Below are 15,609 nucleotides of genomic sequence, written 5' to 3'. Positions count from 1 at the left end.
CCACTGTGATTCATTGTATTTATATCCCTGTTACATTCCCCCAAAAGAGAGCTTGTGCCCGCAAGGGAGGCCGTGATACCGGCGAAAGATTGACACTTAGTGCTTGAGAGTAAAAAGCAAGGCTTTACTGAAGGAAGAACTTATATTTTAAGTTGCGTGGGGAGTTTTTGAGGCGCGCGGAGGGGCTGCGGGGGATTTTGATTGTTTGGGATAGTTGGTTAGGTAGGATTTTATTGAAGGGAGTTTGCTGCAATGTTATTTTTTTTGTGTTTATTTTAAGGTTATATGGGGTTAATAGCTGGCTACATTTAAAATATTTATAAATTGTATTTATAAATAAAATAAATGTAACCAACTATTAACCCCATATAACCTTAAAATAAACACAAAAAAAATAACATTGCAGCAAACTCCCTTCAATAAAATCCTACCTAACCAACTATCCCAAACAATCAAAATCCCCCGCAGCCCCTCCGCGCGCCTCAAAAACTCCCCACGCAACTTAAAATATAAGTTCTTCCTTCAGTAAAGCCTTGCTTTTTACTCTCAGGCACTAAGTGTCAATCTTTCGCCAATATCACAGTCCCCCTTACGGGCACAGAGCTGCTATTGGAATGAGCCTTTTTAAGAGTGTCTGTTGCTAAATGAGATCTTCATGACTTAGTTCTCATTTTGTTAATTTCCATCAGTGCTGGTTGCTTAGGAACATTTTCAAATTACTTACTCAGCCTTTCATTGGCCGCCTGGCATTTGACTTGATCTCACCACTGCACAGCGCTGGCTAAATCCTGTGGTAGTTGCTAAGCTCTTCTACCAGTGCCCAAAGGTGCCAGGGCTGAGCTGGCCTTCAGAGACCCCGGGTTGACTGCAGGCCAACGAAATGCAGACTTGTTCGGCTTCTATTTTTCTTTCCCCACCTTGGAGCAAGGTGTGGAACCCGAGTGGCAGTTGCATCTCCCCTGGAGATCGCTGGGGCAGTTGCTTTCTCAAGTCTCTGCCTCAGTGCACATGGGATAAAGTAGTGGTTCTGCTATGAGAGCATGCGGTGGTTTAAAAAAAAAAAAATCCATTAATCATATCCAGACCAGAGCCAGGTTTGGAATAAAAAAAGCCATGCTGGAATGCCTGCTGGGATCTGTCCTGTACCAAAGCGAAGCCCCAGTCCTAATACACCCACATTCAAGGGTAGTTCAGAAATCCCCTCAGTGTTGTAACTTCTGCATTAGGCCGAGCAGCTCTGGGAGGAATTGCAAGTGTTGAAGTGTCCTGCCCCGATGTACGGGATACTTTGTGAGGTTTTTTTATGTTCAAGACAACTGCAGCTGCTGAACCATGAAATGAGTAAAGGCTTCTAAAATTCAGCGCCTTCTGTCACTTGAAAATGATGAGCTGTGTGTGGGCTGTCTCTCACTAACCATCTTACTCAGAATTCGGGGCCAGTCCAGAGCCCATCTGCACTACAAAATCCACCGTCTTGTGGCCATCCTGGGTTGTCTTTTTCCTTGTGTGGGCAGAATAAAATATTATAACCGTGTTGGGGAGCCAAGCCTTAACCCTGGTCGAAATCTAGACTGTGTTTCTGACCACACGGGTAAGAATAAGCCATGTTATAACACTGTTTAGTCCACTGAGGGTGTTTAACAGCAAAGAATATATTCACCATTGGCTGTGTAGTAGTGCTTGTGAATGTTTAAAATAGTTTCCCATCAGCGTTACACCCAAATCTCATTTTACTGAGCTTTGCATCCATATTTGGCCTGGATTTAACGTTCAGAAGACGCATTTGATCTCTGCTGGAGGGGTAACCTGAAGTACAGTTTTAGCTAATACATTGCTGTCCCTTCTGGATTTCCATGCTGAATACAACGATGTTTGCCAGTTGTTCCACACAGTTCTGCACGGCACTGTAAAACTTGCTTCCTTTTAAAACTTGCAATCATGGTTGTGGCTGGCACAGTTTGCTCCTGTATAGACAGGGCTTTAAGGCTGCATCTGTAATAGCAATTTCCCAAAAAATTTCCTAAGGAGCAAATGCTATTATAAAACAGCCTTGACATTCAATGCAGTCTTGTCTGATCTTGCTCTGAGAAGGTCTAGACCAGTGGTTCTCAGCCCACGGCCTGCATGCGGCCCAATTAGCACACAGCTGTGGCCCAGCTAAAGGCTACAGGCTCCCGGCTGCCACTCAACCCCGTGTGGTGGGGCTTGGGGTCCGGGTTCTGGCTGTCCCTCATGGCGGGGCTCGGGGTCCAGGCAGCCGGCATCTGCCCAGCCCAACACTGCAAGGTCCTGGTGAGGTCTGAGGGTAGGGTCCTGGCTGCTCCCCCAGGCCAGGTCTGGGCAGCTGGGTGCTGCCCGGCCCCCCACAGCAGGGTCCGGGGTTGGGGTCGCTGCCTCAGGCCCAGCTCTCCACTCCTGGCCCCACTCTGTGGAGGGGTCCCTGGGCAGAGGGCACTGAGAATAGGGGCTTGAGGGGGGCGGTTAGGTGGGGGACACTGGTTCTCAACCTGGGCCCAGCTAACACTTTGTGTAATAGGTTGAGAACCACTGGTCTAGACAATGCAGAGGTAGTAGTGCTGGTGTCTAGTCTAGCCTGGCAATCCCATAATGCTGCAGTAGGGAAGAGAATTTCAGAAAATTGCCAGGTCTGACTTGCTACTACATAGACCTAGAATCATAGCAGGTTAGAGTTGGAAGAGACCTCAGGAGGTCATCTAGTCCAACCCAGCTCAGCTGTCTGCTAAAGGCTACGGGCTCCCAGCTGCCACTCTGGAGTTCTGCAGCTCTCTGTCCCGACAGTAACTGCCTGCACTGATGATTTAATAAAAAACAAGCTAGAACGAATCACAAAGAGCCTTAATGTACCTACTTTGCCTGGAGCATTGGGGTTCTCTGGGGATTTTACCATTCTACATCGACAATGTGTTCCATTCCTTGGCATTACCTTCTATCAATCACCAGGACTTGTTCAGCGCAGCTGGTGAGCTAGCAGCCGAGCGCACGACTTCAGTATTTCAAAATGCCCTTAAAATTCTTCTCAATCGGCTGGCACACATTTGTAGTGATTGTGTTGCCAATTGCTGCATTTCTCCATGGCTAGCGATACTGGAAACAGAACTTCGACTCCCTGCAAAGCACTGTGAAATGAAGAACAAGTTTCCTCCAAACTGCGTTTGAAGAGTGTAGTGAAACCTTCTGCCGTTCAAGGGTCAAGTGAAGATGCAATTCTCTCCTTTGAAGGCGGCTAACCTAGGTAAGCCACTGGAGATCAGGAGACCTGGGTTTAGTTCCCAGCACTTCCTCTGCAACCATGGACTAGTCACTTTGGGGATGCTTCCCTTTCTCCTGGGAATGTTGAAGATAATTTCATTAACATGTGAGGGGATCCGGTGCTGGGATGAAGGGGACCATACAAGTACATGAAGAGAGGAGGTGATATGGGAAGGCATTGAGTGCTTACCACTTTAGCCTCAGCAAACAAATTGTTTTGGAAGGAGAGACGGAAAAAACAAATATCATCTCTTCCAAGCGACAAATTGACTGAGTGTTGAGCATGCATTAGGTTAGTTCCATAGCGGGGGGTGGCAGGTGTAGGGAGTTGTTAACCCTTCTCAGAGGGTGTGGGGAGACACTGACTCCCTCCTAGAAAGACATATGTGAAGGTAGAGGGCCTGACAAGGACATGGTGGGGGATCCAGGCAAGGCTCTGTGAGCTTGTCAAATCTCACAAGCCAAGCAGGGCTGGACCTGGTTGGAGCTTGGCTGAGAAATCCAGGGAAACCCAGACACTACAGAAAGGGGTGATGATGATCCAGTAGGGGCTCTTCTCTGTGCTGGTCCTGACCCAGTTCCCCAGTACGTTGGGAGGCATTGTGCTGTTGGAAGGGAGTGTTTTCTGGATCAACTTTAGTCTTGTATCAAAAATATTGACTGCTTGTGGCACTTTTTGCAAGAGTTACGTGTTCGCTCCTGTCTTGGCCAAATTGCAAATGACGCCCGTGGTTTCATCTGGGTACTGTATTCTGCTCTTCCTGCCCTAAACCTGTCACATTCTACCCCAGAGCTGGCTATATTTTGGTGGTAGATTAAACTGTCCCTGTGTATCTGAAAAGGAAGGACCTTGGGGAAGAAAACTGGCAGGGCCCATCAGTAACGATGTGCTGCTTTCACTGTGAGCCTGCTCGGGGACAGTCTTCCAGTTCTTTAGCAGCACCGTGAATAATGCTAATTATGTGGATCCTTTCTTGAAGCCCTTTGTTTAGGTGGGTACCGTTCCCCACTGTTTGATAGAAGGGAAACTGAGGCACAGAGGTGGGGATTTGCTCATGGTCACAATGGGGAGTCAATGGTAGCTGGGAATAGAACCGTAATTCTCCCAATACCTACCACAGATCAATGTATTGTTTTCACCACAATCCCATATAATCTCCAGCAATGGTGAATCAAGCAAGTAAAAAGTGCTCCCTCTTGCACTGTATCACTCTGTTTTACCTTCAGACCCAGGTGATAACCTGATCCTGCTGGGTCAGCTTTATTTCATGCCTTGAAGAGAGAGGTGCTTAATCCGTTTCCTTGCCTTGGCCTGTCTAGCTCCTTAAGGCGAGAGAGCCATATCCCACTGAGGAGGGGAAGAAATCACCTGTGAAAGGTAGTTAGCACCCAAAGCACAGACTGGAGTCTGCAGCAGGGTCCCTCAGTTTGCCAGACCTGTCCTCATTGGCATGAGATGCAGCACATTTGATGCAATCAAATGTGCTTTGGAAGTTACAATAGAGCCAGACGCACATGAGAGCCTAACCTTCCTTCCACTAATTTACTGTTCCTGACCATTGACGCAAACAGCATTTCAGGAGCTGACAGCTGCAGCTAAGGGCATGTCATCCAGCCTGGGCGCTCCGGGCACTCCAGTCTGCTGCCTGAGCTCAGGATTGGTGCTTCTCGGGAGAGCACGCGGCAATCAGCGGCTGTCAAATCCTGTAGGATCCTACGAACCGTACCCATCAAACAACATGAGGGGAAGCAGAGAGCATTCATGTGAGGTTTCTGGCTGCAGACATGGTCATGGAAATAAACCGTGGCCTTGTGCTGGCAGAGATGATGTAGATCCTGGAAAAGAGAGTTCTCACCGTGATAACATCATGGCTGTAAGGCGCTCTGATGCAAACTCTGGGTATATCTACCCTGCAAGGGGGAGCGTGCTTTTCAGCGTGGGTAGTCAGACGCGTGCTAACACGTATCTGTCTACTCAGGATGGGAACCACAGTTCCAGCTGCAGGGAAGATATATCCTACGGCTGAGGTGCACGGTCCTGGTACTCCCAGGGTGTGTGTTCTTTGCTGAGCACATGGCATTCCAGGGCATGGCGAGTGCGTCCACACCCGTCTTTAGAGCTTCGTTTTAGTACTAATGTGGTTTGGGTTTGATTTCTTTTTTTAAGCAGTGCACGCTCACAATGGCTCAGAAATGAGTGTTACTCACCCTAGAACAGCAGCTGCCAGCCGTCAGCGTTCTGATGTCTTCCTGCAGCGAAAGAGGTCAGACGCAGCAAAGCAAGCGAACGTGAATCCCGACAGTTTGGTTCTACAGAGGATGCTCTCTCCGCGACGGCTCGAGGTGCCAAAGGGGCAAAATTGAACAAGCTCTGAGCGGTTGGGTGCCTGGTGCAGGTTTTGCCCGGGTGAGACCTTTTCAGTGTTAGAGCATCACAGGAAAGCCTGTCTGAACAAATAAAACCTGTCCCCTTTGTTTTTGCAAAAGACTTGATCCTCTCTTGTTTAGCAGAATTCAAAGAGAAGAGGTTTTTTCCCCTTCAAACTAGGTTGCAGATGGAAAGCCAGCTTCAACCAGGGTGTACCAGGTGGTCTCCCTCTCAGAAGAGGTTGAGGCTGAAAGTGCTTGTACATTCTTAATTAATTAATTACACACTGCACGCAGGCAAACTTCTCTGAAGGGTGAGCCCTATTTGGATCAGCAAGCTCCTGTGGAAAGTTGGTCTGGATGAGAGGGGTTATTGAAGATGAATGGGAAATTCCTTCATAGTGTGTCAAGCAAAGTGCTGTTATACAAGGCTACAGGGAGGCAACTGAACGGAGCAGGTTGTGAAGAATTTCTTGAGGTCGTTTGGGGAACTTCCTTTCAGCAGCGACTAGCCCACGGTCATCCTTGCTTGTAAAAGCACCATTCCTGTCAGGGGAAAACTTAGATAACAGAGGAGTTAAGAGAACCTTTCGGAACAGAAGAGAGAATTATCCTGGCCCAGAATTGCCTCCAAGTTTTCTTGGAAGAGCTTGTAATAGTGTGTGTGATGGTATGTGTCAGACACTGCAGTGCTGAACATGGGCAACAATAGGGGCACAATGACAGGTCACTGGGCTGTGGTCTCTGGCCCGCAGAGCCTTGTTTTTAATAACCTCCCTCCTTTATAGATAGCCCTGCTGTAGGTAGCAAGCTGTGGCTAACCCCTCTATTGTGGTTTGTGCAACTGACACAGGAGTGCATCAGATGCATCTAGAGCGGGGACCAGAGATCAGAAATCCCCCAGGCACTCTTGAGACCTGCACCCAGTCGAAAGGTTTGCAGTGTTGTTGAAGACTGGTGCACAGGCAAATGGGGAAGCTGTCCCGATTGTGAGTAAATGCCCTGCTTGGGAAAGGTGCTGGGGTAACGTCTCCAGCAATGTAAAGTTCTCACTCCATGGAATGGGGACAGCACAAACCCTTTCCCACTCCCAGTGTGTTCCTCTTAGGGCTAGCCTCTCTCTCAGGGATCAGAGAAGAGAGCAGTCCATTCCATTCCTGGGCCTCTCTCCGGTTTCTGTGCGGTGGACACTTTCCTGTGCTGAGACTGTCAGCCTCGTCTCTTGCAAACAGTCATCAAAAGGCTCCAAACCAGCTGGCTGAAGCTCAGACAAAGTGACCTAGCACTCATGAGACTCCACATCACTGCTCCAGTCTCTTGAGCCACCCACAGCCTCGGAGGGAGGGTGAGAGAGAGTGAGATTTTTATTGGCTGTCATGGGTCCAGGCTCTAACAGATTTTCCCTTCAAGCCCTGCCATACAGAAGGAAGTGCCTGATAATATGTAGGATAAACCTTGTAAAATAAACCAGGACTTATTGTGGCACCACTGGGAGCGTGAGCCCTAGCAGGATTACCCCTCGCTCACGTCAGCGCTGCTCCTGGTTTGCAAAGGCTGCTTGTGAAGGCTGATTGCAGAGGTTTTCATTAGAGATGCTGAATGGTTTTTTCCAGCGATGTCATCAGTGAACCCTGTGATGTAATTTGCTAGGCAGGACGGTGGGCTGCTTGCTGTGGCGTCAGGAGGAAATAGTGCTCCAATGCACTGCGCTGCATCAGAATCGGCTGGTTCGCTGTTCTTCGGCAGAGTTGAGAGGGAGGTCAACAGATACCTTTTTATAGCACTCTCGTAACTGCAGAAGCAAGATCAGCATATTAATTTGGTGTGTGCCTCTAGATCTGTGCCTGGAGGGAGAGGAAGCTTTTTCCCCGGCCCCTGTTGTAAGCTGCTGCCGTTGTATAGCAACAACAATTAGCTACAAAAACTAACGAACCTCTGTTGCTGTAGAATAAACGCGGCCGTTCATGATAGAAATCAGAACTAGGAAAGATCTCTTCGGTGGCGGAGTCCACCTCCCTGCCATGCAGCATTGCTCACTACAGTACGTCTTCCTAGTGCACAGTCAAGTCCAATTTAAAATGCCCCGAGCATTGGAGCGGCCCCTTTCCTCAGGAGATTAACATGCCACTTAATAGATTTCACTGTCGTTTTCCCAGACATGTAGCCGAAAATTTTCCAGCTTCAGTTCAATCCCATTACTCCCTAGTTATACCCCATGTTACCCCCTGAATAGTTACATCTCCCTCCTGTCTGGCTACACTCTTCCTGTATCTATAGACACCTCTCTCCCTGCTCCCCACCCACCCCCCGCATCATTTAGCCAAACCTCACACATTTAGCTTGGATAAGTCGTTCTTTCCAGTCTCCCAGTTAATTTGCACCTCTCTGAAAGCCACCTAGTTTGTTTAGATCTCTCTAAAGTGATGGCAAGAACTGAATGTAATATTCCCTCTGCCTCTCAGCCTTCAAACCTGCCAGCATGTGATGTCGGCAATCGGTGTATGACAACAGACCATAATGTGGAGCTATTTGTATTTATGGGTCATTTACAAGGTATAATGGGTTTAACTAATCCCTGCTTTTAAAAGATCTTTTCTCACTGTGTGAATTAAATATACACCCTTTTTAAACAACAACAACAACTAAAAAGACGTGGAAAAAACAGGTTCTGTCACATGCAAATCTCATGTTTTTCTCTGCTCTCCGGGGACCCTCCCAACTGCTCCAAAATAATTTTCAGTTGTTCAGAACGCTGACCTCATTTCCTTAACGCTCTAGTTTGCATGTCTTCCAAACCAACTGATTGGTGTGTTCAGATTTCCCATCACCCCCTCCTCTCCTTTATCAACAGCTATTTCTCCTGGGATTAGTTTTATTTCTAAATAGGCCCTACAGAACACATGGACATTTTATTCTGCAGACAAAACACAGAGGTCTTTAATTTTGCATCTGTGGATTAATCTGGTTCACCACTGGCTACGAATCCTCTGACTGGTCACCTAACTGAAATCCAAACACAGTGGGTGAACCATTAATCTGATTTCCTCAGGATCTTCGGAGTGAGGTGCTCAATTCCTATTGACATTCAAGGGTCTTTACATATCCCAGCCACAGCCCATAACAAGATGTTATGCATTATCCGGTCAATACGGTCTATCCAATGCCTGGGTTAGGATTCACCTATTCCAAGGAATTGTGGCTATCTGCCAAACTCTGTTCCAGCGACATTGCGTGGTGTGGGCAGAGAGCGGGAGAGGGAGAAATAAAAGGCCAGAGCCAGACTCCTCACCTCAGTTATGACCATACGTTTTCCTGGACCTCTGGTTTGCCCCTACTATTGCCATACGCCTCATCAAGAAGAAAATTCAAGTACAGTCACTCTCCTGGTGAGCAAAGAGCAGTCAGTCCTACGCAGAATGGCTTCTTGTAGTGCTAAGAGGCAATTGTGTGCATCTCTTCCGCTGTGGGAGTTTAAGGGGGCTGTTGGCGATTAAACGTTTCACCCATTGATTGCCCTCCCCTAGTTGCTCTAACGCAGACCCTGTTCCTTCCAGTTCAGTGCAGAGCTGTCGGCTCAGCCAGCCACCGCCATGGTGACATTCACACAGCTTTCCCCAGGGTAAAGCCACTAAACACCAAGGAATTCAGGCGTTGCTGCAAACGGGTGTTAAATGTCCCCTTACCCTGGAGTAATCTGCACTGTTGGTCTTCTCTCTGTGTGTGTGTGTGTGTGTGTGTGTGTGTGTGTGTGTGTGTGTGTGTGTGTGAAGCACAGGAGGTGTCAAGGGTTAAAAGGCGAGGCAGCTGGAAGTGCAGTAGATGTGGGTAGTGAGGCGAGAGTGGGGGATCTGGGTTGTGTTCCCGATCCCGGCACTGACGTGCTGTGTGACCTCCGGCAAGTCACTTAGCCATTGGGCTTCAGTGTCCCCATTTGCAAAATGCAGCCTTGTGAGGCACGCTGAGGTAATCTGACGAACGCGGCAATATACGTGCTAAGCAGCGTTAGCAAGGTGTTGCCGAGACACGTCCAAGTGCAGTGTAAAAGGGAGTGTCCAGAGTTAGTGGCCGACCGAATATGAACCGGCAAATGGAGCCTGTGCCCAAACCCCACCTCCATGCTGCAACAAAGAAATTACATTCGATGCAGGAGAAAGGGAGAGGGGACGTTGGAGACAGGAGACCAGCTTCAGGCTGTGGAGTATTCAGAGCGTGGCTAGACTGAGAAAAGAGAACCAAGGAATCTGTGTGGCGGGGAGGGGAGGACAGGGAGATGGAAAGGGGAGTGTGAGCCTAGCTAGGGAGAGGCCGGCTGAGATTGTAGAACACACAGGTTGGGTGGGGAAAGGGCCAGGTTACAAATAGGAAGGAGGGGACATACATGGAAGGGTAAAAAGCCCATCTGTGGACTGGGGCGTGAAATGACAGAGTGCCTGCATGCAGCCAGAATAGATTAGCATTGTGGGGGGAGTGATGGGAAATGAGGGCGGAATAAGAAATGAGCGTGAGGCCGCTGGCGGTGAGCCCACAGCGGCTGGCACAGTGAAGTGCCCACGGGAGGGGAGTGAGACCTGATGAAGGAGCAGGCTGGGTGCGCTCCTTGTCTGTAACTGCTGAGAGATGTTCTTTCAGGCTCAGCAGTATCTCTCCACATACCCCAGTGTGCACTGCTGGCCTTCGCCTCCAGGCAGGGCCGTTAAAGATCACCACCCCTAGAAAGGCACGAACCCCCGAGGACGATGGCTTGGAGACACCTGTCCCTGTCCATCCCCAGCAGGCTACAGAAAATGCCCTAATTCTCCTGTTTCTTTTCCTGCCAGGTGGCTGTGAAAAACAGCATCGACGTCTTCTACTTCAGCTGCCTTATTCCTCTCAATGTGCTTTTTGTGGAGGACGGCAAAATGGGTGAGTACTGTTTGGTCAGCGTCCCTCTGCTCTTTGGGCAGGCAGAGTACAACATCCTGACAAAGCACAGCTTGATGCAAGTCCCTCTGTAGCAGGGTTGTGAGTTCAGTCCTTGAGGGGGCCATTTAGGGATCGAGGGCAAAAATCTGTCTGGGGATTGGTCCTGCTTTGAGTAGGGGGTTGGACTAGATGACCTCCTGAGGTCCCTTCCAACCCAGATATTCTTAAAAAAAACCCTTCTTCACATTCTCTCCTATTCAATAGCCTGCTTTTACATCAAAGGCGGAGAAGGTGCTTGGAAAACAGAATCATGACTGGCTTCTACGTTTGGCCTTTTTGCTGATGGGAAAGGGAAATCCTGCATGATGTGGTTCTTGTATTCTGAGCTTTGGGGTCTCTTCCTAACCAACCCCACCTGCTCCTGACTCGTGAAAGTCTGCTGCAGCAAAGACATGGGGAACAGATCCACATGGTCTTCAAGACTTTGCTGTTTTCAGTCAAACTAGACTGGACAAACTGCTAGCCAATGTGTCGTAGGGAAAACTCTTGAACTAGACCCCGGAGGATGGACTAGATGCGACCAGACAGGTCTCTTCTATCTCTGCAGCATGTCCTTCTGCAGCGACTCTTGGGACCAGCAATGTGGGTAGTTCAGAGAACCAGGAGGGCGGGACACTAACCGTTGTCTTTCCTGTATGTAGAACGCCAGGTCTTCCTTGCCACGTGGAAGGATATTCCAAATGAAAACGAGCTCCAGTTCCAGATTAAAGAGTGTCACTTGAATGCTGGTGAGTAACTTGGTTCTGGACCGCAGCGAGCCCTCATGTAATGCACAGGAGTGACAGAGACTCAGTAGAGCTTTTCTGGTCATTAGCATTGTGTATCAACAACGCTGACAAATCAGGATTGCAGGTACAGGCTGAGCAGTTCCAAATTCTAGCCCCAAGGATAAACTTTCAGCTGAATTCCATAAAAGGAGGTTCCCCAGTGAATGTCTCTGAAAACAGTTCCCTCCCTAGGATTTCACCCGTTCCCTTTTTCCTTCCGTTACAGTTCTTGCATTCTCCCTTTCCTGTTTATTTGCCTTCCTTGTCATGGTGTCTCTGAGCAGTGAGATTTGATTTCAAATCCTTCCTGCTAGTTACTGTGGTTTGTACCTAACCCACATCACAGAAATGTCATATTGGTTCCAAGTTGTTGTCTTTCACTGTCAGGCTGGGATCCCTGAGGCTTGTTACCTGTAGGGGCAGCTATGACTGGGTGGGTTGAGAACAAGACTAGGAGTGAGGGAATGTGGGAGGTAGAGGTGCCACTAACTTGTTGTGCCACCTTGGATGAGTCACTTGTCCCTCCTGTGTCTGTTTCCCCATCTGCAAGAAGTGGCTGAGTGGTTAGAGCACTGGACTGGGACTCAGAAGACCTGAGTTCTGTTCCCCGCTGCATGACTTTGGACAGATTACTTCAGTTTCCCCATCTGTACAAAGGAATAATGATACTGAGCTCCTTTGTAAAGTGCTTCGAGCAATCCTGATGAAAAACCCTACAGGAGAGCTTTTTGCCACCGAACGATGAGGGAATACATGGCTGGTAGAGCTGCATTGTTCCCGTTTGAGAGACCTGGATGGGAACCAAGTGCTTGTAACTAAAGCTAGTATGTTTTACAGAGAGGTGTGTCCCTCCTGATCACAAACTCCTGGTACTTTCTCTCCCGCCTGCCATCACGCAGGGATAACACTCCTCTCACTTCAGTCACAGGCAGACACCACCGCCTGCCCTTGTAGCCCTGATTTTTTTTCTATTTTGGACCACAAAAGATGTGACGCAAATAGCAGCCGTTGGACCTTATGACTTGATTCTGTTCCTGGGATTCTGGCGAGGGCAGCCTCTCAGCCACTCCCTTTGTTCCAGCCTCTCAAACGGCACACGGACATTTCCACCTAATTGGAAATTCTGCCCTGTAATCCATCACACCCTTCTCCTTCCACCGTCATCCATTAGCCACCCTGTCTGTCGCGCTCTGCGGCACAGAAGGAAGGTTTCGTTCTTGTGATGGACAATTTGTCAGGTTTTTAAAATCCTGCCCCCCTCCCCTTGGGCCTAGATTCTAAATGTTAAGTCTCAGCAGGTGGCTTTATTTCTGACGAGACTTCCAGAAACTAGTTCTTTTACCCTCTATAAACCATAGCTGCAGTGGATCTGTCTGCCTGGGAGGAATAGGTAGTTTAATTCCTGGTTACTTGACGTACATCAACGGGCCGTCTGGTCCATCTTGCGGTCATCACACTGGCCAATGCTAAGGACGCTGTAATGCCTCTAATTGTAGGATTATTCTACTGGCAAGGTTTCTGCTTGACCCTTGGTTGCAATTAGCCTATGCACTGCAGTGCCTTCTCCACTTTACCCACCTGTTCCCCTTTGCTGAGAGTCATTAAAGGTTGCAGAGTAATTGGCAGCATTCCCTGTTCGGCTGCTTTACCAGCCATGTGCCAGACCTTGTGCCTGGGCTTGCTTAGAATTGTAATGAAGCCCCGCTCTCAGCGGAGGGGCACGCAGGAGCACTCCAGTCCCGTTCGATTTCTGCGCGGTTGCACTCCATGTGAGTAATAACATTGCTCTATTGCAGAGTTATCTGCAGCCATCACCAGGGCTCAGAGAGAGGAAGCTCCTGTCAGTCTTTTAGCGAGAGCTTTGGAAGCGGTGTCTGTTTGAGTGTGATCCATCGCTAAGGAGGCTACAGGGTGTGCAGTATCTGCCAGCCTCCTCTGCTTGTTTAGGGAGGAAAATGGGTCATGTCTGATCAACAGCCTTCAAATGCTTTTATCAGCTGACGCCTCAGTTCTCGTCTTCGGAGCTGATGCCTCGTCCCTGCTGCAATTACAGGAGCCATTTGCTGCACTGACCAGCTGGATCGTAGAGCCAAGCAGGCTGAGAGCTAGTGGGTGCGGAAGGCTGAGAGCTTGGCGTGGAATAACAGGTGTTAGGCTGTGGCTACCCTGGTGCAGACTTGATGCACGTGCAGCACGATTTGTACCCTTGCAATTTCAAACTGGTGCAAACCACACGGCGCTGGTGTAAATCTTGTCTACACTATGGGTTTGCACTGGTGGTCCTGGCTAAAAACTTAGTGTAGACCAGGCCTTACTGTAGGCTACCTCTGGCCATCATCCAATCTTCCCTCTGAGGTTAGTGAATTGCAATGCTGAAGTCGGTGTGTACTTGCCCTGGGAGTGTGGATTAAACAATCTACCTCCGTTATCGTGGCCTTTTTCTCGAAGAGACCCCAGCAGCAGATTAAAGCTTTCATTGTAAATTTCAGCTCTCCCATGTTCGTTATGAGGCATCTGAACAGTGCAGCTGTGTAACTTTCATACCCTTGGCACGGACGGGGACAGACATGCTCTAGGGACCTGGGCCTAGCTTTCAGCTGTGCCAGGGCAGCAGTTGCCGTGAACAAAGCTTGTGAATTTCAGTGCCTGTTGACTATGAGTCAAAATGTGCTGAGATGCTGCTCTTCAGCACAGATCACTGCTTCCCACAGCTGCTCGTTTTTGATAGGTGTCCATGTAAATCAATATGAATCCCACGAGACCCACTTAAATAGCTAATTCCTGAATCCACACTGTGGTGTGATCTCTTCCAGGTTTTAACGACCACATTCATTCTCCAGTCTAGCTGATTTCCGGTTCAACAACATGAATTGAGCTGTGAGCTAAAAATACCTCCATTTCCCAGCTGATCTGCCATAATCACAGCGGAACCGGTTATTTAAATAGAGTAGCAGAGCTATAGCAGGCATTTGACAGATGGAGCGAACACACCGACAATTGTGCATAGGCCCCTGAGGAGCTGAGGCGGGGGCTGATCAAAACAGTCTTCCCTCCATCAGTGCGCGCTGCCTGGCGTTCTTTCTCCTCGCCGTGAAGACCCTTCACTTCCATTTTTGTGAATGTTTAAATCTTACAAACGCCAGTACAGCACCTAGAGAGGGAGACAGATGATACCAGAAGCCCTGCCATCCAGCTGAGTGAGGAATGCTGATTTCTGTAAGGGGATATTTAAATTACAAATACATCTCTTTACAGCAGAGATCGGTTTTTTACTGAGTCAGGGATGCCGCTTGCTAATTTCTTGTCTGGCTCTGTGCTCTACAGTGCTGTACATCTAGGATTGTGTGTCTGTCACTGGGCAGCAGTCAGATTTCAAAGCACCTTTAGCCTAATAACTGGTTATTTATCCTTTCCTTAAATAAAAGGCAGATCGAAACACAAACATAAAGACATTTCAAATGTTACTGAATCTGTGGGCAAAATGTACTGGAAGGAGCAATCCTACGCTTGTCTCCCCCGGATGGACTAGATGTGACTTTGTCCCTTGAATCTCCAATTTTTAAAGGTAGTTAGGTGAGGCTGCACTCAGGGCTTCAACACCTCACGGGTCTAGGAGCCTATGCCTCATTTTCAAAAAGCGATTTAGGCTCCTAAATCAGTTAGGCATTGCAATGCTGAGTGCAGCAACATCTACATACTTCTTAAAATCTGGGCCTATGCCCGCAATCCCACAAGTGACTACAATGCCCTCATGAGTCCCATTGTAATCAGTGGGTCTTGCTGCAGTGGCGTGCAGATTTGGGCCAGAGTGTGAATACATAGACTCATCTACTATTTAAGGTATACCTATGGGTGCATTTTATATTTTAAATACATTCAGGTTCTGCTCATGTATCTGAGGCCATAGGGAAACAGTTATATTTTAGCGGAGAAACCATGTGATCATGTAATTAAAGATTGTTGTCATGGGTACACACAAAGGGTCAGAGTTAAGATTAAAGGTACAACCTCCATTTTCTCATATCCTGGCTTTTATGCTAATTTAAGACTTTGGTACCTTGATTATTCTGCTCACGTGAAAAGGCAGAGAAAATCCAGTTAAAAAGCGAGAAGAGCTTAAAAAGCTGAGACCTCCAGAGCAGTGAGGGGCAAAGTTTAGAAACTCCACTGGCATAGAAAGATTTCAATACAGAGTCCTGTTCTGCACTGAAATTCTTACTCATGAGATGTCGGAGCTGCCATC

The 15,609-nt window shown here is 48.3% G+C and overlaps 1 protein-coding gene across 3 annotated transcripts in view; it reads left to right on the top strand.

The window, feature by feature from the left end:
* AP2B1 (adaptor related protein complex 2 subunit beta 1) overlaps nt 1–15,609 on the top strand; it is a 99,914-nt gene that overhangs the window by 72,685 nt on the left and 11,620 nt on the right. For all 3 annotated transcript variants that reach the window (XM_034752857.1, XM_034752856.1, XM_034752855.1), the window contains 2 exons: nt 10,455–10,539; nt 11,241–11,327. In XM_034752857.1, coding sequence (XP_034608748.1) covers nt 10,455–10,539; nt 11,241–11,327 — 172 coding nt within the window. The remainder of the gene's footprint in view (nt 1–10,454; nt 10,540–11,240; nt 11,328–15,609) is intronic.

This window comes from Trachemys scripta, chromosome 18 (assembly GCF_013100865.1).
Source record: "Trachemys scripta elegans isolate TJP31775 chromosome 18, CAS_Tse_1.0, whole genome shotgun sequence".
Classification (NCBI taxonomy): Eukaryota; Metazoa; Chordata; order Testudines; family Emydidae; genus Trachemys; species Trachemys scripta.
Note: the sequence above shows the minus strand (reverse complement) of the source record. Positions and strands in the feature narration are given on the sequence as shown.